This window comes from Dreissena polymorpha, chromosome 9 (genome assembly GCF_020536995.1).
Source record: "Dreissena polymorpha isolate Duluth1 chromosome 9, UMN_Dpol_1.0, whole genome shotgun sequence".
Classification (NCBI taxonomy): domain Eukaryota; kingdom Metazoa; phylum Mollusca; class Bivalvia; order Myida; family Dreissenidae; genus Dreissena; species Dreissena polymorpha.
In genome coordinates this window covers 47,603,672-47,630,898 of record NC_068363.1, presented here as the reverse complement: position 1 = coordinate 47,630,898, position 27,227 = coordinate 47,603,672, and the positions used below count along the sequence as shown (strand labels likewise).

General features: G+C 40.4%; 1 protein-coding gene across 5 annotated transcripts in view; it reads left to right on the top strand.

The window, feature by feature from the left end:
• Positions 1-27,227, top strand: part of LOC127844179 (trafficking protein particle complex subunit 8-like) — a 74,358-nt gene that overhangs the window by 21,508 nt on the left and 25,623 nt on the right. For 2 of the 5 annotated variants that reach the window (XM_052374235.1, XM_052374239.1), the window contains exons 4-18: positions 521-695; positions 1,487-1,643; positions 6,439-6,538; positions 8,885-9,192; positions 10,212-10,321; positions 11,126-11,276; positions 11,509-11,612; positions 12,162-12,267; positions 12,892-13,050; positions 13,322-13,393; positions 14,376-14,528; positions 15,521-15,630; positions 16,136-16,152; positions 22,181-22,369; positions 24,849-24,997. In XM_052374235.1, coding sequence (XP_052230195.1) covers positions 521-695; positions 1,487-1,643; positions 6,439-6,538; positions 8,885-9,192; positions 10,212-10,321; positions 11,126-11,276; positions 11,509-11,612; positions 12,162-12,267; positions 12,892-13,050; positions 13,322-13,393; positions 14,376-14,528; positions 15,521-15,630; positions 16,136-16,152; positions 22,181-22,369; positions 24,849-24,997 — 2,060 coding nt within the window. Of the gene's footprint in view, positions 1-520; positions 696-1,486; positions 1,644-6,438; positions 6,539-8,884; positions 9,193-10,211; positions 10,322-11,125; positions 11,277-11,508; positions 11,613-12,161; positions 12,268-12,891; positions 13,051-13,321; positions 13,394-14,375; positions 14,529-15,520; positions 15,631-15,731; positions 15,749-16,135; positions 16,153-16,236; positions 16,254-22,180; positions 22,370-24,848; positions 24,998-27,227 lie in introns of all 5 variants that reach the window. The other 3 variants (XM_052374238.1, XM_052374237.1, XM_052374236.1) reach the window with 3 other exon arrangements.

The window sequence follows — 27,227 nt, the reverse complement described above, 5'->3', positions numbered from 1 at the left end:
ATGAAACTTTGTCAGAAGATTTGTCCCAATGATATTTTGGACAAGTTCGAAAATGGTTCCAGTTGCTTGAAAAACATGGCCACCAGTGGGCGGTGCATTTTTCCTTATATGGACTTATGAATCTTCATGAAACTTTGTCAGTATATTTGTTTAAATGATATCTTGGATTTGTATGAAAATGGTTCTGGTCTGTTGAAAAACGTGGCTTCCAGGGTGTTCACTAGTCATGAAAGTTGGTAAGAACATTTTGTTCAAATGACATCTTGGGCTGCACAGAACAGGTCAGTTCCTTTGAATCTCAGGTGAGCGACTTTGGGCCTTTCAGGCCCTCTTGTTATTTGAATCTAGCTTATTATTCTCTTATACTGTTTAAATTGTTGTCAAAAAAATAGGTGACGTATGGTACATTTTTCAAAATTTCACACAAAAGGGCTTATTTATAAATGAAATATAGATATAAAAACACTGTAATGTCATATATTCACATTCTGAAGTCACATGTCCTTGACGAAGTGCTCAGGTATATTCGTGGTATCGTCCAGTCACCCCGAGCCCCTGGCGATGCTTCACACGCTGTCCAACACCCAACAGCAGCAGCAGTCCCAGTTCCCCAACAAACTGCCCCAGTGGTTCAGCCCTAACATCCTCAAATACTATGTCCTTGTTCACGATATGGTGGAGGCAGAGGCAGCAAAGTATGGGCCTTAATGTTGAGGATGTTGTATAGAAATGAGTCTGTATTTTAAACCTTTACCTATCTCGTATGCATTTTAATGTTTTTTTATAGTCTAAAATCTAAATAAATCAAAGCCGTTTCTTGCTAGATTAATGCTTTAAAGGCTTCATTTCAAATCCTAAGATACTGGTGAGAATCAAACAGCATAAAACCTGAACAGGTTGCGAGCTACTCGCAGGCTGTTCTGGTCAGACTGCGAGTTACTCGCAAGCTGTTCTGGTTTTATGCTGGTTGCATATAGCCATTTCACTTTGTTATTGAGCGGAAAAGGGTTAAAGTTCATGATTGCTTAGAAATGAGGCATGGTCTGTGCTGTTGAATAATACTAGGTGTTTTGCAAAGTATATGACTTCAGTTTGTATGTTGCATTACTTTGAAATCGAAGAAACTATCAATGACAGTGTTGTGGACTTTCTTAGCCTTCTTGGTTCAACACATGTATGAGTCAGAGTGAGTGCGTAAAGTGTCATCCCAGATTAGTCTGTGCAGTCCACACAGGCTAATCAGGGATGACACTTTGCAACTAGATTTATAAGAAGTGACTTTCTTGAAATGAAAAATATCATAAAGCAGAAACTGTTGTCTGCACAGGCTAATCTGGGACATCTTTACGCACATGCATTCAACTCCCGTTTAACAGAGAGCGACTCAGATTTATTATTTGTTCACATTTGTAAACTGTAATATGTAATATTTGTTGTTATATTCACTTGTTTCAAAATGTATTAAACAATTTCATGATTCCTACAGGGCTGAAGCTGTTTATCAGAGCATGAAATCCAGTTTTGGCCACCAGAGTTGCCACCTACTGCAGATCAACTCGCGCTCGGTAACTGCCGTGGAAACCACAGACACTAGCTTCCCCGACCCCTGGGGACAGTTCCTACACAAGACACCGGATAATATGGTGTGTGCATTATCTGTTGAATGTTTAAAGGACTTTTTATGTGTATAATAAATAAGCCATGCTCTTGAAAAATAGGGCTTAATCAGAATAAACAATTTTTTGTCTAGACAGGATTTATGTTAACCTTTTCCTACTCAGAAGCAAAGGTGAAAATGGCTATGTGCAAACAGCATAAAACCAGAACAGCATGCAAGTAACTTGCAGTCTGTTCAGGTTTTATGCTGTTTGCTGCGCACCAGTTTCTAAGGGTTGGCAATGAAGCCTTTGAAACTTGAATCTAGTAAGAAAGGTCTTTAATTAAATTATACTTTCTAAGGGACTACAAACGCGTCAAAATATGTATCTAAAGTAAAGTGGTAAAGGGTTAAGAACACTGAATAGACTTTCTGTACACACAAAAAATGCATAAAAGCAGAAAGTTTAGCTCCTGATTAGCCTGTGTTGACTGCACAGGCTGATCGGACGATATTTAACGCTAAGCATTAAGCTCAGTTTTCTCAGAGCACGTCTTTTTCTGGCATGTATTTTATTTTATTGTGGTTGACTAACAATAAGAAAACTTCCCCCTTTAAATTCACACAACCTGAAACCTGAAAAGGTCATATTAATACCAGGTCAGCAGTTTGGCTTAGGCGGCCCAAATAGTTATTATTTGGAGGAAGGTAATTTTTTCCTACCTAAATGAAACTGAATGTGAAGGAGCTTTATTCAACATTTACCAGATGAGATCTTACAGGAATGAGCTAATATCTGGCACTGGTTTGATATATTGTAACTTTAGCAAAATAACACAGATAGCCTTTGTATGCCTTTAAAGCATGTATATTTCTTAAATGAACATGGAGCTTAAAGCTGTAACGCCTGCAACATATACATGTGACCTTGCTCTGGGAAAACAGGGCTTAATGCATGTAAGTAAAGTGTCCTCCCAAATTACCCTTTAATGGAATTTTTTATTTTAAAGGAAGTCTTTTGAAAAGAAACATGCATTCTAAGTGGAATTGTTGTCCCTGATTAGAGACTAATCTGGTACGACACTTTACGCACATGCATTATGACCCGTTTTCCCAAAGTGTGGTTCATATGATTTGTGAGATAGAAGGTGCAGCTTGTTTTCATAATTGCAGTGAATTGTATTGTTTTTAACCAGGTTTTTAACCAGGTTTTCCGGAGGAAAAAACTGGTTATTAGATTGGCGAATGCGGGCGGGCTGGCTGGCTGGCGGGCTGGCTGGCTGGCGGGCTGGCGGAATAAGCTTGTCCGGGCCATAACTATGTCGTTCATTGTCAGATTTTAAAATCATTTGGCACATTTGTTCACCATCATTGGACGGTGTGTCGCGCGAAATAATTACGTCGATATCTCCAAGGTCAAGGTCACACTTTGAGTTCAAAGGTCAAAAATGGCCATAAATGAGCTTGTCCGAGCCATAACTATGTCGTTCATCGTCAGATTTTAAAATCATTTGGCACATTTGTTCACCATCATTAGACGGTGTGTCGCGCGAAATAATTACGTCGATATCTCCAAGGTCAAGGTCACACTTTGAGTTCAAAGGTCAAAAATGGCCATAAATGAGCTTGTCCTGGCCATAACTATGTCATTCATTGTGAGATTTTAAAATCATTTGGCACATTTGTTCATCATCATGGGACGGTGTGTCCCACGAAAGAATCACGTCAATATCTCCAATGTCAAGGTCGCCACAACTAAAAATAGATTTAAAAAAAAAAAAAACTTACAAAGGGGGTTAATTTTTTTTGGTCATTTCAAAAGTTCAGTTTGAGTTTTCTCCCTTTATCAGATTTTTTTTCACAATGAAAACCTGGTTTTGTGACAATTTTGTCCCTTGTCTTTATATTAACATACTTGTGTTTAAAAACTTTAAAGTTAATATTGCATCATACTAATCATGATTAATGTTACCTTAATTTGAAAATACTGTGGGAAATTTGTTCAATACAAAATGTATGTTCAAAAAGAAAGAAATGTTAATAACTGTGACACACTTGTGAAGAAACTTTTTGTGGTAAACAAATATGACATAATCAGTTCTTTTTGAAAAATAATGTGACATTATAAATACTAGTGGTAAACAAATATGACACAAAAACTACTTTTGGAAAACAAATATGGCTTAGAAACTTCTTTGGAAAGCAAATGTGACATAGGAAATGTCATTGGTAAAAAAATATGACATAGAAACTACTTGTTCAAGTCAAATATGTCATAGACACTACTTGTTCAATACAACTATGACATAGATACTACTTGTTCAATACAAATATGACATAGATACTACTTGTTCAAGACAACTATGACATAGAAACTAAATATCCAATACAAATACAACATAGAGACTACTTGTTCCAAACAAATATTACAGAAACTACTTGTTCAAGACAAATATGACATAGAAACTACATGTGGTAAATATGACATAGAAACTGCATAGAAACTACTTTTGGAAACAAATATGAAATATGAACTACTTTTGGAAAACAAATTTGACATAGAAACTTCTTTTGGAAAACAAATATGACACAGAAGGTTCTTGTGGGAAACAAATATGATATAGACATCATCAGTTACTCAAACACAGTGGTCACATTTTATTATGCTACTAATTTTGGTCAACTGTTTGAAAGTCTTCCCTTGATCAATGTTAAAACTGTATCTTGCTTACTTCTAGACTGAATTCACTCTCCAAATTTTGTGTGGCTTGCTATAGTATATCCCCAGATAAGTGGCTACTGGTAACAATGTAACTGTTTTTACAGAAAAAGTCTAACAAAGCCAAATACTTTATAGCCTGGGTAAGTGGTGGTGTTGTGTGTATACATGCATGCTTGCATGCTTCATTCGTTGTTGTATGTTATGCATATGTTATGATTAAAGCCCCATAATTTTTCTGTGGTCGTCATTTAGGAATCACTTAGTCAGTCTGTCCACTGTCATTCTGTCCATCTGTCCACAATTTTAAAACATAATTTCACTTATCTGGTGAGTGTGATTGGTAATTAACCCTTTCCCCCATAAGAAGCAAGTGAAAATGGCTTTTGCAACCAGCATAAAACCAGAACAGCCTGTGAGTAACTTGCAGTCTGTTAAGGTTTGATGCTGTTGCTGATCATCAGTATTTACCGGTAAGGGTTGGAAATGAAGCCTTTAAAACTTGAATTTAGTAAGAAAGGTCTTTTATCAAATTTAATTTTCTAAGGGACTACAAATGAGTCAAAATACATATCTAAGTGGTAAAGGGTTAAGAAAGGAATTATAGCTGCCATGAGTTTAGTCTAAATAATGGCCCATTATCTTTTTGTCATCTGTATAATATATTGTGTATTTGTCAGTGTCCAATCAGGTGTAGTGGGGGCAGCAGCGTCAGTATTAACTTGAAATTTCATAGGTTAATTTCCCATTAAAGACAATGCGCTGCACAAAAGCCATTCATTATATTTGTTCTATACTGGTTTCTCTTTATAACCCACATGCATATGAACTGCTCTAAGTTGAGGTTTGTGGTCAAATGGTTTATGTTGTCATACTGTAAAGTAATTGTTTTTATGCCCCTGGATTGAATGATTAGGGGTATATTGTTCTTGGCCTGTCTGTCTGTCATTCTGTCCCAAAACTTTAACATTGGTCATAACTTTTGCAATATTGAAGAAAGCAACTTGATATTTGGCATGCATGTGTATCTCATGGAGCTGCAAATTTTGAGTGGTGAAAGGTCAAGGTCATCCTTCAAGGTCAAAGGTCAAATATATGGCTTCAACCGGCGCAGTAGGGGGCATTGTGTTTTTGACAAACACATCTCTTGTTTTCAACTTTCATACAAACCATTAAATTGTGTTTATTGTGTAGAAACTTAAATGTATTTAGTGCAGTTAAAACTCACAAAATTGTCTTAAAATGTCATATATTGGAACCTTAACCTGTATGTCGAAGAAAGCTTGTTTGATAAGTAAGAACATCTAAGTGTACGATTATTGAAATATTATAAGTTGGTTTGGGCTATCTATGACTTGATCTTTATGATTTATTTTGAGATCTTAAATTATGCATGTTGTATTTTTATTTTGATGACTTGCTATTGCACACATTTTCTCTATTTTTGTTTCATTTTGGCCTGTTTTGGCTTGCTACCAAGCCAAATTTTTGTCCTATTGTACCTTCTTGTTTTGCGTTGACTTTGCATCAGGTGGTAGTAAAAGTAAACCTTATTCAAATTATGTAAACAATGTTTTAAATTACCTCAAAAGTTTGTAATTTGCAATACAAAAAATTAAAAATGATTGCCAAGACCAAGTTTCACACAAAATCCTGATTACAAATCTGTCTGTAGACAAAACAACTACAGTATTATCTTACAAATACAAATTGACAGACATTTAAGTTGTTGGTATTGATTTCTTTGATGATGTTTTTTATTTTATTGCTCGATGCATTATTTTATGACACATCACTGTATACTGAAGCCATCACATAACTTTGTTGTGTGTTTCTCCAAATGAAGATAAATGTTGCGTGTTTCTCTCAAGGGAGACAACTGTTGTGTATTTCCCTCAAGGTAGACAACTCTTATGTTTCTCTCTAGGGAGACAACTGTTGCGTATTTATGTTAAGGTAAACAACTCTTTATGTTTCTCTATAGGGAGACAACTGTTGTGTGTTTCTCTAAAAGGAGACAACTGTTGTGTATTTATGTTAAGGTAAACAACTCTTATGATTCTCTCTAGGGAGACAACTGTTGTGTGTTTCTCTAAAGGGAGACAGATGCTCTATGTTCCAGGAGGGTGTGGACTATGATGGGTCTGCCAGCAGTGGAGCAGAGGAGGGCTCTTTTCCCAACAAAGTGGAGGAAGGAACTGAGAAACACGCAATTAATGATGGTATATATCCAGTTAAAGCTTCATTTAAGAACACAATTGTGCAGAAATGTGCATGACATTTGTTAATCAAGGGTTGAACACAAAACTGTTGTATTTGCTGCATTGCCTTTCAATTTCAGGTATCATTAATTGATTTTTCAGCATAACTGAATTAGTTAATTCCTCCCCCCCCCCCCCCCAACAAAGCTTAAGCTAAACTTGTCGGTAGTTGTCCTACATTTTTCAAAGTTGAACATGCAAACTTGATTTGGATTGTTCCTCATGATATGATATAGTGTTTTGTGAACAATTTCAAAAGGAATGTCCCTGTTTCATTTTAGACATTCTATACACCATGCCCTTTGTATTTTTTTCTATATTTATTTTCTGGAGAACAAACTTAAACTAAAAGAGGTGTCAACTTGAAACTTAATAGCATAGTAGATCTCAATGAGAGGAAGTGCAGTGCTCAAGAACCATGACTCTTGCTCTCATATTTTGACGTTTGATTTTCATTTTGTTTATTTTGATGCAGTCAGTCAACCAGTTTAGAATAACCCGGCAAAAAACGTTAATTTTTTTGACCACAATTATTTCTTTCGGGATTTAGTGTCAATGTGAGAAGATGTAAAAGTAAAGGTTAAAATTTATTTTGTATGGTAACAGGTTAGGCCAGACGGCATATGCAGTTTTTTGTCAAAAATAGCCAATTAAAGTTTACCCTTTGGAAAATTATTAAAAATCATTCAACTTACAGAATTAGTATTTCAAAACATTGTCATAGCATTTGTTTTCAATCAGCAAAAAGTTTATTTGAAAATAATAAAGCCTTCTATATCCATATGCACATTTCAAAACATAACTCGTTCAATCTGTTCCGGATAACTTTTTGCTGCATTTATCCCCCTGTAAGAATAATACAAAAGCTTTCTTGCTTAAACTTTGTTGATTTATTCCTTTACATAATGCATACCGTAGACACTTAACATTTTGTTTTTATTGGGGCATTATGGAAAATAAAATACAAATTAATCGGAACTGCTGATTATCCAGAACTGGTTGACAAACTGTATTTGATTTGTGTCTGAAGAATATCTTGATGACTAAAAGAAATATTAACTTGAAACTCAATAGGTTGATACATTTCATGTGATTTAGAGTTATTACTCTTTGTTCATGTTTGTTCTTATATTTTGTTGTGGGCATATCTTGAAAATCTAAACTTAATACTTAAATTTCATTTAGGGTATGCAAAGTTCACAAGAGCCATAACTCTTGCTTTTTGTATTTTTATACTAATTGTTTTTTATTATTCTTTTGTATAATTTGACTGAAGCATAACTTCAAAGAGGCTTCAAGTAAGAACTTTATATTGGTAGATCAAAATAAAGGGTAGCGAATAAGAAGCACAACTCTTGCTTTCACTATTTCACAGTCAAGGCCCTTGTCAATGTTCATACTGTAATGTTGTGAAGGGCATACTTTGACAATAATATGAGGTATCAAGATGAAACTCCATATAAAAAGCCCTTGCAATGTGGAGAAACCAGTTCTTAAAAATGTGCTGTCTGTCTCAAAGAAAGTGTTATGCAGGGGGTAATCCAGGCATGGCAGTGATAGTTGTAGTTTGAATTGAAATTTTATAAGCATTCCACAAATTGAGTTTATCGCTGTGGTGTAATGGATATGGTGTCCGCCTAGCGACCGGGAAGTCATTGGTTTGATCCCCACTGTTGGAGCGTTCTTTAGATCTCCTTTAAAGACTCCAAGTATTTGTTCCAGGTACAGGAAACGGACTCCAGAGTGTTTCAATAAGTCTGAGGCTTTCAATGCAATCAAGCTCAAATTAATAGGTTTAAACTAAACTAAATTAAGTTTATGTAGGAACATATTGTTCTGCTGAGATGGTAGAATGGATTTTACAGTATGGAGGATTTTATCTTCAGGATAATTAGTATGCAAAATAAGTTTATATTTTCAAATGAAAGGTTGCTGTGGTGTAATGGATATGGTGTCCGCCTAGCGACCGGGAGGTCAAGGGTTCGATCCCCACCGTGGGAGTTCTTTAGATCTTCCCCAAAGGCACCAAGTACTGGTTCTAGGCCCAGGAAACGGACTCGAGAGCATTTATATAAGCCTTAAGCTTTCGATGCAATCAAGCTAAAATAAATAGGTTTAAACTAAATGTAATAAAATAGCAGTTTAAAATAAACATTGTTTTCCATAAATAGATTTAAAAATTAAGCATTGGAGATTCATTGAATATAAATAATAAATTGACAGAGACTGTAACTGGCAGATACCTTACAATTATCTTTTAATTTTATCTTACAACTGTTGCACAAATCAAATACTTGTATTTTACAGGTCTAAATGGGATAGGAAACAACTCAACAGTGATTGACCATCCCTTGGCCCTTTCTGACAGCTTGCCAAGCCCTGGCTTTGAGGACTATCCCTCACTGCCCTCCAAGGGCTCCCATATGAGTCTAAGCAGCGTGCAGTCAAGCATGACCAAGTCGGGGTCGTTTCACAGCGAGAAAGGTCGGGTCATGGGTCATGGGATGTGTCTCACAGCTAGCGATCAGGATCGTATTCGGATATTCATCCACGAGTTCAGTGTCCGTGCTCTAATACCCTGGGCCGAAAGACAGATGAGAACTTTGAACGAATTGGTACGTAATATAAAGTTAACTTGTGTATAGGCTGATTTTCTGTTAGACTTTAATATGGTAAGATTTTTGCAAATGTATGAATGAGGTTGAAATCATCCCAAAACTGTTCATTGTGTTCTTTTAATTGATTTCCTTTTCGACTTTGCAATTTTAGTGAATTAAAAGTAAATAAAATTATCTTCTTAAGTTTGCAGCCAAATACAGGTCGTTTGCTTGGAACAATTTATATTATGTTCGTCTTCAAGCATACATTGTTGTACATTAAACTGTGCATATAAAACACTTGACATTTCTTCATTTGTTGTTGGTAATATAGTTTAAGAAAGAGCATATTGGTGCATATCTCTCTTTTGGTCAGTAGGTAAGTCTGCTTTAAATTAAAATTGTATTAATTTGTTTATAAAACTTTCTTCATTTCTCATGCACTTAACCCTTTCCCACTCAGAGGCAAAGTGAAAATGGCTATGTGCAAACAGCATACAACCAGAACAGCCTGATGTTTGTTACTCATCACATCAGTATCTTAGGGTTGGAAATGATGACTTTTAAACTTGAATGTAGTAAGAAAGGTTTTTAATAAGATTTAACTTTCTAAGGGACTACAAATGCGTAAAAATACATATCTAAGTGGTAAAGGGTTAAATCGAAACTTCAATTATCACTATAAAGTTCAATGTTGATGACTCCTTTTCATGTTTAGGGATCCACGCATTGCTTTTCATTACATCTTTGTTTGTAATCATGTTTGTGATGAAGCTGTAGTTCACCCTTTCCCACATAGATATGTTTTTTGACACATTTGTTGTCCCTTAGAAAGTTACATTTAATTAAATACCTTTCTTATTAAACTCAAGTTTAAAAGGCTTCATTTCCATCCCTTAGTTACTGATGAGCAGCAAACACCATAAAACCTGAACAGACTGTGAGTTACTCGCAGGCTATTCTGGTTTTATGCTGGTTGCAAAAGCCATTTTCACTTCTTATGTAGAAAAAGGTTAGTACCTGCTGTATTCTTGTAGCTCATGTCACGAGCGGGCTTCAGGAAGTCTATTGTGGGCACAGCCAAGAAGTGGTTCGGAGGAAACACAAACAAAACTGGTCAAGTAGCAAACACAGCCACAACTGTTGTGTACGTAGCCATTTATAATTTTTCATTGAGTTATGTTCAAGTATTTTTAGCACAGCATTTCAGGCTTACAAAATATATTAGACTTAATAAAAAACTTAAGAGAAAAATCAGAGTATTTTTAAGTATGTAAGAGGCTTAGACCGAAACTGTTTGAAATGTAAAATCTGATTTATATGAGGAATTTAATAAATAATGTAACACAAAAAATCATTGGTTTAGAACAAGATATCAACTCTTTAAAAAGACTACACAAAATTGGATCCCATATTTTTAGCAAGCATTTAACACTTCATGCTAATTAGTCTTTTCGTTTTACCAAAGAAGGGAATTTGTTTATATGTTTTGCTTGTCAATCCATCAATAGGTTCATCTATCCATCTTTAAGCTGAAACTGAATGAAAAACAGTTTTTTTGGATCTAATGTAACTTGGTTTACAAATAATACCCATTAGTACCTGGTAATGATTACAGGTTTATGCATTACCTTTCACAAACACCTGCATATCATGTGAAGTTTTAGGCAGAAGAGAACCAAATCACATTTTGAAATGACACTCATTTATTCATAACCAATACATACTCAATGAAGAAAGTGTCTAGTAGTTATCTACAAATTTGGTATTTTTTTCACACTAGCTACAAGTGTTATGAATATTAAGGATACATTACACATGAAATTAGTCTGCTTTCCCATCCATTGAATACTGAAACATATATCACACTGTGAAATACAATATTCCTATAATGTAGATTTTATTTTCAAGTTAAAATACTCATTTCTGGGGTCACACTTTTTTCTTGCAGCTACTCAAAGGACGCCCCTGAGCTTCAGATGCGCAGGCTGGCTGACCTGGCGTTCCTCTTTCAGTTGTACGAGTTTGCATACAACACATACCACACTGCCAAACGAGACTTCAATAATGACCATGCCTGGCTGCACTTTGCTGGGGCGCTGGTAAGATGGCCACTGCGGGCCATATCCTAGAAAGATATTGAGATTAAACTACCATTACAAGGTTATGATTATTGTAAAGAAGGAAGCTTTTCATTATCTCTTCTGTCACATTTTCAGAAAAAATAAATGCATTTCTTGATAAACAAAATCAAGTAAATTTCTTCTAAAATGTAATCTTATTATATTTGTATGTATATGCACTAATTACGTCGTATGGTAACCATGGTTACAGGAGATGGCCAGCCTGTCTACATTCATGCAGGGACCCCAGAGTCAGAGGGTGTACCCTGACCATTACATGGAGTCTGCCATCACCACCTACTTACAGTCTTGCAAGTGAGGCCATTTTCACCAGACCCTTGCTTTCTCCTCAGTTCATTTCCAACTTTCCTGTTTTCCGCCTCTGTCTAACGCTGTCTGCCAGCCAATAATCTCCTTCCTATTATCTCCTCTTTCTGTCTCCATCTCTCTCTCGCCCTTCATGCGCTCTTTCTGTTGTGAAAGATTGCAAGTATATAAACCTAACTGTTTGTCCTGACCATTTATTTCTTATAGTAATTTTTACATAGAACACATAGGAGCTTTCTCTGTAAATCTGTGAGCTTAGTACACATTTTAGGGGCCAATGACTTGTTGGCTCATGCTTTTATATATCCCAGACTTTTAAACCCTCCATATGTAACATTTGTATGCCCCCTGCCCCCCCCCCCCCCAATAGGGTGGCTTACAGCAATGTCACTGTCCGTGGGTCTGATAGCTTATCATATAAGGTTTGATCTATCAGTTATTGTAGAATGCTAAATATTTCCAGCCATGAATTACACAAAAAATGATATTTGCACTCACATAAACGTTTTCCTTGCATCCATTTATGATGTTTTAAAGGAATGAACCATACGCTGTGAGAGCTACACTGACAAGTACAGAGGCCTTGACAAGTAGAGGGAAGTACAAAGAGGCCGCTATGCAGTTCATTAAAATGATGAGTGAAGTACGAACATGGCTATGTTTTGAATACTGTATAAGATTGATATAATATGTGTGATTATGCATGTCCATAAAAAGAAAATGTTAAATGATGACTATGATGATGATGAAGAAAAAAATGAGGATGATTATGATGATCATTATTATAATTTTGATGATGATTTTGAAAGCAGTTTAGCAGTTTTTTCCAATTTATTAAATACAGCCTTATAGTCAAATCTATATTAAAAAATATTCTTCTAACCATAAAGAATTTCTTTAAGCTAGTGATCATTTTAAATAGATGTATATCTGTCAGTTGGTCATTAGACCACTATGTATACTACTCAAAATTTGCTAAGGATCATTTTTTTTTTACATCTTCAATTCAATTTCATTCAATTTAAATTGTTATTTTTCAGCTTTTGATATTAGAATGTGTGTATTTGATTTGATTTTTATGTATTGATTTATCATTGATGCGTGACGCTGGCTGAATCTAGCTAGGGGTGAACTTCGAATTTCACATACTTTAAAATGTGATCCTTAGCAAATATGGAGTAGTATATTTCTCAATCTTGCATTTGACCTACAGGCGGCATAATTTGTTTCCAAAATAACATTTGAAATGAAGTTATATGAATTTCAGGACGTCTTTACGTCTGCTGTATTCCAGGAGTCAGACTTGCGAGCGGCCTTATTGTTAGAGCAAGCGGCCCACTGTTTCATCAATATGCGTCCTCCGATGGTGCGCAAGTACGCCTTCCACATGATCCTCTCTGGTCACAGGTTCACCAAGTCAGGACAGGTGAGTGGTATATGGATTCACATAACCAATTTATGAATTAATTATAAAATTTAGAGGTAGAATTAAAAAAGAAAATTTTCCTTTAGAAATATTATGTTGTAAATATAAATATTTTGTTCGAAATCAATTTAATTCAATTAAATTCGCTAAGAATAAAATATTTGTCAAGGTAAAGAATGAAATTGGATTTTTTTAAGATGCAGCTCTTTGTATTGTTTTCAAAGTGACTTTCATATTATGTTAAAAGTCCAATGTCTTTGTAATGTTATAGAGGAAGCATGCCTTGCGCTCATATAACCAGGCCCTGCAGATCTATAAAGGCAAAGGCTGGGACCTGGCTGAGGTAAGACATTGGTAGTTCAGGGCAGGGAAATGTTAAATTAGTTGTACTTATGGATGTTCAATCATTTCTACTTTAGGTTAATATATTTACTTTGTTTTTAAACCTTAAATATGCTGATATTAGTTGTTGTGTTAAAGTTCTACTTATTTTTCTAAAATATCTTGCACATACAAATCGGTAGACAGACAAGGATTAAATGGTGGATGTGGTTATGAATCATTATAAGTAACCAAAAAAAATACATTTTCATTTTAAAGTATCAAGTTACTGATATAAACATGCTAGTTATTATCTCTAAATTTTAGATGATGTATTTTAAATTTTTTTGTTCAAATTTTTTGTATTAATATTTGTTTTAAAAAATATGAAATGATACTTTTTATTTTGTGTTTTTTCTTATAATTGAACTCATCATTAAAATGGCTGTTGCAAAATATTTCACAGTGATCTTTCAATTATTATGATGCACAAACAGACACTATTTTTTTGCCAATTTGAGGTCGTGGAGCAGTTACAGATGTTGTATATCTCAGAACACATTTGTTAATCTCTAAGGCACATGTAATTGAATATCCTCAGTGAATTTGTCACCCAGCAAAGTAAGCCCAAAGTAATAAATAGTTCTGCAGAATTTAGCCTTCAAAACAAATTTCCAGCTAGGAAAAGAATGTTGCCTCCAAACTTAAGCCATAGTTCATCTAACCCTTTCCCACTTAGAACCAAAGTGAAAATGGCTATGTGCAAACAGCATCAAACCAGAACAGCCTGCGAGTAACTCACAGTCTGTTCAGGTTTTATGCTGTATGCTGCTCATCAGTATCTAAGGGTTGGAAATGAGGCCTTTGAATCTAGTTAGAAAGATCTTAAATTAAATATAACTTTCTAAGGGACTACAAATGCGTGAAAGTAAGCATTTAAGTGGTAAAGGGTTAACCGAAGGTAACAATTTTGAATGACTGGATCTCTGCTGGCGGTGTTTCAGGATCACATCAACTTCACGGTTGGTCGTCAGTATCACAATCTGAAGCAACTAGAGAACGCTACAGCAGCCTTCAAGCACCTGCTAACAGTGGCCAGTCGACAGCCTGCCCCACAGCAGAACGCTTTCCTACGAGAGTACCTTTTTGTCTATAGGGTAGGCTTAGATAGACCTTTCTAAATGATGATTTATGGATAAGTTAAAGTTACAATATAATATTTTAGTTTCAGATAGAAATTATGTGTCATCAGTATGCCTTTATTATTGTCACAAAGCTGTAAGGAGGGATTTGAGCAGTCTTACTTTCTGATTTGCAAATCCTTTTGCATTTATAATGAGCAGTATGTTTTACACAGTGTTATGCATTTTTAGTCCCCTATTGGTTTCACCGGAGGGGACTTATGGTTTTCGCTCCGTCTGTCTGTCAGTCTGTCACACTTTTCTTGATCCTGCGATAAATTTTAAAGTTCTTAATATTTTTCATGAAACTTGAAACATGGATAGATGGCAATATGGACAGTCATTATTTCATTTCGTTCATACATCAAAAATTCTGGTTGATTTGGCAACAAATAGAGTAGAAATACTGCTGAAAATGGTGGTCTTCTGGATCCTGCGATAACTGTTAAAGTTCTTTATATTTTTTCATGAAACTTGGATAGATGGCAATATTGACTTTATGCAAGTCATTTAATTTTGTTCCTACGTCAAAAATTCTGGTTGCTATGGCAACAAATAAAAAAAAAAGTCTGGAATTTCTGACAATGGTGGAGCCGATAGGGAACTTATATTGCTTGGCAATAGTCTTGTTAGTTATAAATTAGAATGAAAAACAAATGAGGAAGTGTGTGTGGATTTCGTTGGATGATAATGTCTTCATGCTTATGGTAATTTGGTCTTAAAATAATTTAACATTGGAAATACATGTGTAATTGTTCTTAAATTTTTAGATCAGTCTACCCATGAAATCAATGAAATTTAATGTCACAAAAATAATAATGATTTTGCATTTACAATTTGTGGATCGGTCTACCCACAAAATAAAAAATAATAATGTCACAGATTTAATGATGATATTGCTGTTAACAGATAATTTGATATTATATTCCCTGCTCAATCAATTATTTCCCCACTGTTCTCCCTTCCAGCAACTGTTGATGCAGGAGGTAGAGGAGACAGGCCTCCAGTCTAACACGCTGCCAGAGCTCCCCCTACCTGCCCTGGACAGCAACGCTACCAGGGTCCTCACAGGGGCCAGGTCCCTGCAGCCTCATGGTGAGTGGTAGTAAAGAGTAGGTTATATAGGCTCCCCCTGCCTGCCCTGGATAGCAACGCTACCAGGGTCCTCACAGGGGCCAGGCCCCTGCAGCCTCATGGTGAGTGGTAGTAGAGAGTAGGTTATATAGGCTCCTCCTGCCTGCCCTTAATAGCAACGCTACTAGGGTCCTCACAGGCGCCAGGCCCCAGCAGCCTCATGGTGAGTGGTAGTAGAGAGTAGGTTATATAGGCTCCCCCTGCCTGCCCTGGATAGCAAGGCTACCAGGGTCCTCACAGGGGCCAGGCCCCAGCAGCCTCATGGTGAGTGGTAGTAGAGAGTAGGTTATATAGGCTCCACCTGCCTGCCCTGGATAGCAAGGCTACCAGGGTCCTCACAGGGGCCAGGCCCCTGCAGTCACATGGTGAGTGATAGTAGAGAGTAGGTTATATAGGCTCCTCCTGCCTGCCCTGGACAGCAACGCTACCAGGGTCCTCACAGGGGCGAGGCCCCTGCAGCCTCATGGTGAGTGGTAGTAGAGAGTAGGTTATATAGGCTCCCCCTGCCTGCCCTGGACAGCAACGCTACCAGGGTCCTCACAGGGGCCAGGCCCCTGCAGCCTCATGGTGAGTGGTAGTAGAGAGTAGGTTATATAGGCTCCCCCTGCCTGCCCTGGATAGCAACGCTACCAGGGTCCTCACAGGGGCCAGGCCCCAGCAGCCTCATGGTGAGTGGTAGTAGAGAGTAGGTTATATAGGCTCCCCCTGCCTGCCCTGGACAGCAACGCTACCAGGGTCCTCACAGGGGCCACGCCCCTGCAGCCTCATGGTGAGTGGTAGTAGAGAGTAGGTTATATAGGCTCCCCCTGCCTGCCCTGGATAGCAAGGCTACCAGGGTCCTCACAGGGGCCAGGCCCCAGCAGCCTCATGGTGAGTGGTAGTAAAGAGTAGGTTATATAGGCTCCTCCTGCCTGCCCTGGATAGCAACGCTACCAGGGTCTTCGCAGGGGCCAGACCCCTGCAGCCTCATGGTGAGTGGTAGTAAAGAGTAGGTTATATAGGCTCCCCCTGCCTGCCCTGGACAGCAACGCTACCAGGGTCCTCACAGGGGCGAGGCCCCTGCAGCCCCATGGTGAGTGGTAGTAGAGAGTAGGTTATATAGGCTCCCCCTGCCTGCCCTGGACAGCAACGCTACCAGGGTCCTCACAGGGGCCAGGCCCTTGCAGCCTCATGGTGAGTGGTAGTAGAGAGTAGGTTATATAGGCTCCCCCTGCCTGCCCTGGATAGCAACGCTACCAGGGTCCTCACAGGGGCCAGGCCCCAGCAGCCTCATGGTGAGTGGTAGTAGAGAGTAGGTTATATAGGCTCCCCCTGCCTGCCCTGGACAGCAACGCTACCAGGGTCCTCACAGGGGCCACGCCCCTGCAGCCTCATGGTGAGTGGTAGTAGAGAGTAGGTTATATAGGCTCCCCCTGCCTGCCCTGGATAGCAAGGCTACCAGGGTCCTCACAGGAGCCAGGCCCCAGCAGCCTCATGGTGAGTGGTAGTAAAGAGTAGGTTATATAGGCTCCTCCTGCCTGCCCTGGACAGCAACGCTACCAGGGTCTTCGCAGGGGCCAGACCCCTGCAGTCACATGGTGAGTGGTAGTAAAGAGTAGGTTATATAGGCTACTCCTGCCTGCCCTGGATAGCAACGCTACCAGGGTCCTCACAGGAGCCAGGCCCCAGCAGCCTCATGGTGAGCAGGGTTTTTTATCTGATTTTGGGGAAAGGGCCTGGCCTTTTTTGAGGGAAAAAAAATTGCGCGAAACGTCAAATTTTGGGGAAAAAAATATGCGAAAAGCTGGATTTTGGGGAAAATAAGCAAAGTGTAAAATAATCAATTTAACATATTTTACTGTTTTTAAAACAAATTCAAGGCGACAGATAATTTAATTATGCAAGCAAGATTTTTCTAGTTTCTACAGTGGATCAGGTTAACTAATATATTTAAAGGTAAAAAAAAAAAAAAAAAAAATTAGGGTAAAATGAAATCTAGGGGAAAATTTACCAGCTGAGGGGAAAAAAATCCGACGTGAAAGGGCCGATTTTCGGCGGGTCCCAAAGAAGGAAAAAAAAACCTGGTGAGTGGTAGTAAAGAGTAGGTTATATAGGCTCCTCCTGCCTGCCCTGGACAGCAACGCTACACCAGGGTCCTCGCAGGGGCCAGACCCCTGCAGTCACATGGTGAGTGGTAGTAAAGAGTATAGGCTCCTCCTGCCTGCCCTGGACAGCAACGCTACCAGGGTCCTCACAGGGGCCGGGCCCCTGCAGCCCCAAGGTGGTTGATAGTAGAGAGTAGGTTATATAGGCTCCCCCTGCCTGCCCTGGACAGCAACGCTACCAGGGTCCTCACAGGGGCCAGACCCCTGCAGTCACATGGTGAGTGGTAGTAGAGAGTAGGTTATATAGGCTCCCGCTGCCTGCCCTGGATAGCAACGCTACCAGGGTCCTCACAGGGGCCAGGCCCCTGCAGCACCATGGTGAGTGGTAGTAAAGAGTAGGTTATATAGGCTCCTCCTGCCTGCCCTGGATAGCAACGATACCAGGGTCCTCACAGGGGCCAGACCCCTGCAGTCACATGGTGAGTGATAGTAAAGAGTAGGTTATATAGGCTCCTCCTACCTGCCCTGGATAGCAACGCTACCAGGGTCCTCACAGGGGCCAGACCCCTGCAGCCTCATGGTGAGTGGTAGTAAAGAGTAGGTTATATAGGCTCCTCCTGCCTGCCCTGGACAGCAACGCTACCAGGGTCCTCGCAGGGGCCAGACCCCTGCAGTCACATGGTGAGTGATAGTAGAGAGTAGGTTATATAGGCTCCTCCTACCTGCCCTCGACAGCAACGCTACTAGGGTCCTCACAGGGGCCAGACCCCTGCAGTCACATGGTGAGTGGTAGTAGAGAGTAGGTTATATAGGCTCCTCCTGCCTGCCCTGGACAGCAAAGCTACCAGGGTCCTCGCAGGGGCCAGACCCCTGCAGTCACATGGTGAGTGGTAGTAGAGAGTAGGTTATATATCCTCCCCCTACCTGCCCTCGACAGCAACGCTACCAGGGTCCTCACAGGTGCGAGGCCCCTGCAGCCCCATGGTGAGTGATAGTAGAGAGTAGGTTATATAGGCTCCCCCTGCCTGCCCTGGACAGCAATGCTACCAGGGTCCTCACAGGGGCCAGACCCCTGCAGTCACACGGTTAGTGATAGTAGAGAGTAGGTTATATAGGCTCCTCCTGCCTGCCCTGGATAGCAACGCTACCAGGGTCCTCACAGGGGCCAGACCCCTGCAGTCACATGGTGAGTGGTAGTAGAGAGTAGGTTATATAGGCTCCTCCTGCCTGCCCTGGATAGCAAAGCTACCAGGGTCCTCGCAGGGGCGAGACCCCTGCAGTCACATGGTGAGTGGAAGTAGAGAGTAGGTTATATAGGCTCCCCCTGCCTGCCCTGGACAGCAACGCCACCAGGGTCCTCACAGGGGCCAAACCCCTGCAGTCACATTGTGAGTGGTAGTAGAGAGTAGGTTATATAGGCTCCTCCTGCCTGCCCTGGATAGCAACGCCACCAGGGTCCTCACAGGGACCAGACCCCTGCAGCCGCATTGTGAGTGGTAGTAAAGAGTAGGTTATATAGGCTCCTCCTGCCTGCCCTGGATAGCAACGCCACCCGGGTCCTCACAGGGGCCAGACTCCTGCAGTCACATGGTGAGTGGAAGTAGAGTGTAGGTTATATAGGCTCCTCCTGCCTGCCCTGGATAGCAACGCCACCAGGGTCCTCACAGGGGCCAGACCCTTGCAGTCGCATGGTGATAGTAGAGAGTAGGTTATATAGGCTTCTCCTGCCTGCCCTGGATAGCAACGCTACCAGGGTCCTCACAGGAGCCAGACCCCTGCAGTCACATGGTGAGTGGTAGTAGAGAGTAGGTTATATAGGCTCCTCCTGCCTGCCCTGGATAGCAACGCTACCAGGGTCCTCACAGGGGCCAGACCCCTGCAGTTACATGGTGAGTGGAAGTAGAGAGTAGGTTATATAGGGACCTCCTGCCTGCCCTGGACAGCAACGCCACCAGGGTCCTCACAGGGGCCAGACCCCTGCAGTCACATGGTGAGTGGTAGTAGAGAGTAGGTTATATAGGCTCCTCCTGCCTGCCTTGGAAAGCAACGCTACCAGGGTCCTCACAGGGGCCAGACCCCTGCAGTCACATGGTGAGTGGTAGTAGAGAGTAGGTTATATAGGCTCCCCCTGCCTGCCCTGGATAGCAACGCTACCAGGGTCCTCACAGGGGCCAGACCCCTGCAGTCACATGGTGAGTGGAAGTAGAGAGTATGTTATATAGGCTCCTGCCTGCCCTGGATAGCAACACCACCAGGGTCCTCACATGGGCCAGACCCCTGCATTCACATGGTGAGTGATAGTAGAGAGTAGGTTATATAGGCTCCTCCTGCCTGCCCTAGACAGCAACGCTACCAGGGTGCTAACAGGGGCCAGACCCCTGCAGTCACATGGTGAGTGATAGTAGAGAGTAGGTTATATAGGCTTCTCCTGCCTGCCCTAGATAGCAACGCTACCAGGGTCCTCACAGGGGCCAGACCCCTGCAGTCACATGGTGAGAGGTAGTAGAGATAGGTTATATAGGCTCCCCCTGCCTGCCCTGGACAGCAACGCTACCAGGGTCCTCACAGGAGCCAGACCCCTGCAGTCACATGGTGAGTGGTAGTAGAGAGTAGGTTATATAGGCTCCTCCTGCCTGCCCTGGACAGCAACGCTTCCAGGGTGCTCACAGGGGCAAGACCCCTGCAGTCACATGGTGAGTGGAAGTAGAGAGTAGGTTATATAGGCTCCTCCTGCCTGCCCTGGACAGCAATGCTACCAGGGTCCTCACAGGGGCCAGACCCCTGTGTGAGGGGCCAGACCCCTGTAGCCGCATGGTGAGTGGTAGTAGAGAGTAGGTTATATAGGCTCCTCCTGCCTGCCCTGGACAGCAACGCTTCCAGGGTGCTCACAGGGGCAAGACCCCTGCAGTCACATGGTGAGTGGAAGTAGAGAGTAGGTTATATAGGCTCCTCCTGCCTGCCCTGGACAGCAATGCTACCAGGGTCCTCACAGGAGCCAGACCCCTGTGTGAGGGGCCAGACCCCTGTAGCCGCATGGTGAGTGGTGGTAGAGAGTAGGTTATATAGGCTCCTCTTGCCTGCCCTGGATAGCAACGCCACCAGGGTCCTCACAGGGGCCAGACCCCTGCAGTCGCATGGTGATAGTAGAGAGTAGGTTATATAGGCTTCTCCTGCCTGCCCTGGATAGCAACGCTACCAGGGTCCTCACAGGGGCCAGACCCCTGCAGTCACATGGTGAGTGGTAGTAGAGAGTAGGTTATATAGGCTCCTCCTGCCTGCCCTGGATAGCTACGCTACCAGGGTCCTCACAGGGGCCAGACCCCTGCAGTTACATGGTGAGTGGAAGTAGAGAGTAGGTTATATAGGGACCTCCTGCCTGCCCTGGACAGCAACGCCACCAGGGTCCTCACCGGGGCCAGACCCCTGCAGTCACATGGTGAGTGGTAGTAGAGAGTAGGTTATATAGGCTCCTCCTGCCTGCCCTGGAAAGCAACGCTACCAGGGTTCTCACAGGGGCCAGACCCCTGCAGCCCCATGGTGAGTGGTAGTAGAGAGTAGGTTATATAGGCTCCCCCTACCTGTCCTGGATAGCAACGCCATCAGGGTCCTCACAGGGGCCAGACCCCTGCAGTCACATGGTGAGTGGTAGTAGAAAGTAGGTTATATAGGCTCCTCCTGCCTGCCCTGGACAGCAACGCTACCAGGGTCCTCACAGGGGCCAGACCCCTGCAGTCACATGGTGAGTGGAAGTAGAGAGTAGGTTATATAGGTTCCTACTGCCTGCCCTGGATATCAACATCTCCAGGGTCCTCACAGGGGCCAGACCCCTGCAGTCACATGGTGAGTGATAGTAGAGAGTAGGTTATATAGGCTCCTCCTGCCTGCCCTAGATAGCAACGCTACCAGGGTCCTCACAGGGGCCAGACCTCTGCAGTGACATGGTGAGTGGTAGTAGAGAGTAGGTTATATAGGCTCCTCCTGCCTGCCCTAGAAAGCAACGCAAGCTGGATCCTCACAGGGGACAGACCCCTGCAGTCACATGGTGAGTGGTAGTAGAGAGTAGGTTATATAGGCTCCTCCTGCCTGCCCTGGATAGCAACGCCACCAGGGTCCTCACAGGGGCCAGACCCCTGCAGTCACATGGTGAGTGGAAGTAGAGAGTAGGTTATATAGGCTCCTCCTGCCTGCCCTGGACAGCTACGCTACCAGGGTCCTCACAGGGTAGAGAGTAGGGTTTATAAGTTACTTTCAGGGAAAACTGGGCTTAATGCATGTGTGTATAGTGTCATTCCAGATAAGCCTGTGCAGTATGCACAGGCTTATCAGGGATGGCACTTTTCGGCTTTTATGGGTATATGTAGGGACATTACTTTGTGTAGATTGATGCGATTCTTTTTTGTTTGTGCCTAGATGACAAGACATATGCCACTGGGGTGTGGTTTGATGACGTGGAGGGGTCCTCTAAAAACTGGGAGAAACTGGAAGAGTTGCTGGTGATGTCAGCCAATGGAGGCAGTCTACCACTTGCGTACCGACCCTCAAACGCTCTGTACTCCAACAGCACCGATAATAAGTTCAATCCAGTTGGCTACGTGCGAGGTACAGGCTGGTTATAAACCCTTTTCCACTCAGGAGCAAAGTGAACATGGCTATGTGCAAACAGCATAAAACCAGAACAGCCTGCAAGTAACTCGCAGTCTGTTCAGGTTTTATGCTTTCAGCTACTCACTATCTAAGGATTGGAAATGAAGCCTTTAAAACTTGAATGTGGTAAGAAAGGTCTTAAATTTTATTTAACTTTCTAAGGGACTGCTAAGGTTTAATGTGTTAGTAGGTGGTGACTTATAAAATGACCATAGCCTGATATATAACAATATTGTGATTGTCTTGGAATAGCTGATACCTGGATAGCTAGTTTACTTTTCCTACCTATAAGGCAGTAAAATAATATATTTGATGATTTTTGTCAACCTAGATCATTGGGCACAATGTTCAAATGTATGTGCTTTATTGCATGCATCTGAGCTTGGCCAGAGTGCAACTCTGTCATTTATGATACAATTTTTTAACGTAACTTACAACAAATATCACAATCATAAACCACGTTGTCCATGTGAACATGTCTCACTACCTCATACATTAAGGTACATGTAACACTTAAAGGTTAAAGATCAATTTTTGCCATTTTCTGTATCTTCATCATGCAAGTTAATATTTTTGATATTTTTAATCACAAATGACTACCATGACAAGTTGACGTATAATGTGTGACACCTGATTCATGTCCTCGTCCACAAAACTCAAGGTCCTTTTTAGAAGTTAAAGTAAAATTTGCTATGGAGTAGATTGTATAGACTTACTTTGTCATTTATCATGCAATTTTATAAAAACTCACCACAAACGACCACCACATGGAGAAAACATGTCATTATAACATCTGCCTCCCTACCACAAAGCTTAAGATCACAATTAAAGGTCAAAGGTTAATTTCAGCCATTTAACAGTTTGTCAGATATGTAAATTTTTCATTGGTTATGCAATTTTACAATAACTCACCACAAATTTTCATTAGGAGACTGAATGTGGCATGTAACAAGAGTCTCTCTACATCAAAGGTCAAGGTCTCAGTTAGTGGCCAAAGCTTGAATTTTGTCTTAAAACACCTTTTCTGAATTATAACTTTGTTATTTTTCAGCCAATTTTAGATTATTTTCCATGAATAACACTGTGATGAGTATTATTTATAACAACTGTCTCAACCTCAAAGGTCAAGGTCACACGTAAAAGGTCAAGATCAGGTACAAACTGTTACTTACAGGTCAGATGTCTTATTTTGACAATTTACAGATTGGTTGAACTGCAACTTCATCATTCACCATGGAATAAAATAAAAGATTTTCCAAAAATGTTCTCAGGTCACAATAAAGGCGAAAAGACAAAAATGTGCATGGCGCAGCTTATGAAGTATTGCTAACATAAATGAAATGGCCTGAACATGATGCTGACATTTATATACAGTTGAAACCCTATAAACCGGTTCCTCTCTATTACGGAATCCTCTCTTAACCGGACAAATTGTCCGGTCCCATTTTTTCCCCTATAAAACCACGCGTAAAATATCTCTTTAAGTCCTGAATCCCCTCAATTTGTAATACCCATCATTCTTTGGATCAAAATAGGGTCATTCCATAAGTAATTGTACCTTTCTAAACCGTTCAGGACCGGTTTATTGCACCTCAGACCTAGAGTCTAAAACTTGTGAATAGTGGATTCAAGACGCGTGAAATTCATATAGGTGATCTATCATTGTGCAAACTGTAAAAATTGCAAAAAAAAACAACAATTTAAAAAGCCTGTGATGTACATATTGATCAATAGATGTGATAATACTGATTATAATTACTGATAACAAACATAGGGTTCTTTAGTGTGTTTTGGTTTTGATGTAGGAAGCCATGCTTAATTTGAATAAGCTTAATGCTATTTAATCTTGAATTGTTTATTAAAATTGGTAAGTTAGTGTCATATAAATAGTGATTTGCATTGTTCTTGAATCAGTTGCATTTAGATATTCATTTATATTTTCAAATAGGCAATTAAGATAACAAAGACTAAAAATATCTGAATCTCATTCTAAGCACATGGAATTGTCTCTAGAAGACAAAATAAAACTGATCAAAAGGTCAGAAATGTTGCTCTATGATGTGACTGATATTGCTTTAGAATTAACATATTAAGTAACATGTGTTGTCATGTGATGCAATATGAATGAATATTATGTATAAATTAAGTATTACAATTTGCTGAAAGTGTGTATTTTTCCACATAAGGCTATGTACTTGACCTTCTGTAAATAAAATAGTCAATTTCCCCTCTAAACCGGAATCCTCTCTTAACTGGAATTTCCTCTTGGTCCGGGGGGTGTCTGGTTTAGAGTGGTTTCACTGTAGTTAGTTATTCATCTTGATTAGCTGAAGGAACAAAAAAAGTTTCAAAAGCTGAACCATGGTGCAATGTCGTTAAATTCATGTAAATAATCAAACAAACATTTTTGAGATCCCTTCATGATGTATTGTAGAGCCCATTACAATAGAAATCTACCTAGTGAACCCACTAAAAGTGGCAGTGACCTTGACAGATGTGAAGTTGCTATGGAGCTTCCTACCAACGATTGCCAGCCACGATAAGCCCCAGCTGATTACCAATGAGACCATGCTCTCTGCAAAGGTATCTTTCTCAATGTGTTCAGTAACAGTTGTTGACCATTAAAATCATGATTGTGTTCATGTGTTCTGTGACATATTTGTGTTTATATTTATAAGGGCCTTTAAGCAAGCATAGGTAGTTCAAGGGTATGTTATGTTTCCGAACATTCTGGATGAAGAGATTGTTCAAGGTCATGTTATATCTCAGAACAATCTTGCTGATGAGATAGTTAAGGTCATGTTATGTTTCTGAACAATCTTGCTGATGAGATAGTTAAGGTCATGTTATGTCTCAGAACAATCTTGCTGATGAGATAGTTAAGGTCATGTTATGTTTCTAAACAATCTTGCTGATGAGATAGTTCAAGGTCATGTTATGTTTCTGAACAATCTTGCTGATGAGATAGTTCAAGGTCATGTTATGTCTCAGAACAATCTGACTGATGAGATAGTTTAAGGTCATGTTCTCTTTCAGAACAATCTGGCTGATGAGATAGTTGCAGTGCCTTCCCCAGGCCATTTAAGCGCCCCTTGCCGGGGCGCTTGAATTTCGAAATCAGAGTCCCCGGGGCGCTTGAAATTTTCCGATCAGTGTATTCTTCAGTAAAAGAAAGTGGAGATTGTCCAAAAAAATCAAGGTTTCCCTATCAGTGTATCAATATTCCCTGTTTTAAAAGAGCACTCGGTACCTACTTTCACAAGTAATCGCCATAAACACCACATGGGGTAATGGATAATCCACTGATTAGAGAATAGCATGACGCGCGTATCGATTATTCTAACATTACACGGTCATTTAAATGCTGACAAGGATGTATCTGGTAACTTTCCAGTCGTCAAACTGTGAAGTTCATCGTCCAATCGGTTACGCGAATGCTTATGGGGGCGGGGTTAACTATCGACCATTATTTTTGATTGACGTCGGGCATAAAATAAGAGTTTATCGCAGCTTGATTAGCAAATAGTTGTACCATTTGAGTAATATAAAACCGGTAATTAGTACAGTGCACAACATTAAAGACGGTTTCGGGCATCATCATCACACCTTTTTACTGTAAACAAGTGTTACCTATGACTCATAATTAATACGAGAAATTAATTGCAAGTGGTAAACAATTAATTATTATAGCGGTTACAATTATGTGATAACAATTTATTTAATTCCAGAACATGTATATTTCAACATGTCCATTTATAGAACTGATTCACCTCGTTTTTTTTACATTTATTCGACACGTAATGCGCTTTAACAAATTTTCGTTGAATTAATTACGCACACTTGTAAATGTTTCGTCCGATAATCGATAGTTAGAAGACTGAAGATGGCAACCGGCCGTGATCCTCGTGGACAACGTGAATTTCATGCATAATTCCGTCAAAACATTTATTCGACTCGTAAAGTGTGTAAACAAATTATCGTTGAATTTATTACGCAACGGTTAATATTTGTTGAAATCTCAAATGGGAATAATTAAATTTGTAATCCGAAACCCATTACCGTAAGTCGATGTTAACGCGTTTTTAATCCGAAACACACTTCCGAATGTAAATGTTACCGCAACGTTAAATATTTTTGCTTCAAATAAGCAGTGCAAATTTATTTTGTGTCGAATCTTTTTCTCAATTAAAAAGAGCGCGAAAATTATGCAGCATGTACAACGTCGCGTCTATTGCATACAAATGACGTGTATTGAGCGTTTTAACAAGCACACAACAGGTCAGGGGATTGACGCATATTCAGAGGCAATATTTCATCAAATCTATAAATAGTCACTTAAAAAATGGCAAGGTTTGTGTTAAAGAAATAACTGAAAGCTTTTATCGTAAATATTTACCAGAAAGAGATTGATAAAAACGGAATAAACGGGATTATCGGGTAATAAATAGAAACTTGAAAAATAGTAAGTATACAGTAATAGAGTCGGGTTGAAACGGATGTATTGGGGAATCGTTCGAGTCGGGATTTTACTATTTGTGCGGAAAAGTTTTAAAACAATTAAACAATAAAAAAAAATATTTTTAAATGACTGGGGGATTTTTTTGAAGAGTCATAGTGCACCAAATGACGTCTTTTGACGCTGTTTTTCTTTGAGTTATAACGCACCACAGAACGTGAATTGACACGATAAATAAAAAAAAAATCAACGTCGGGAGGGGTCACCCCTCCCGAACCCACCCCCGGGGCGCCTGAACAAATTCCTGGGGAAGGCACTGAGTTGTGTACTCTCATGGAACAATCTGACTGATGACAT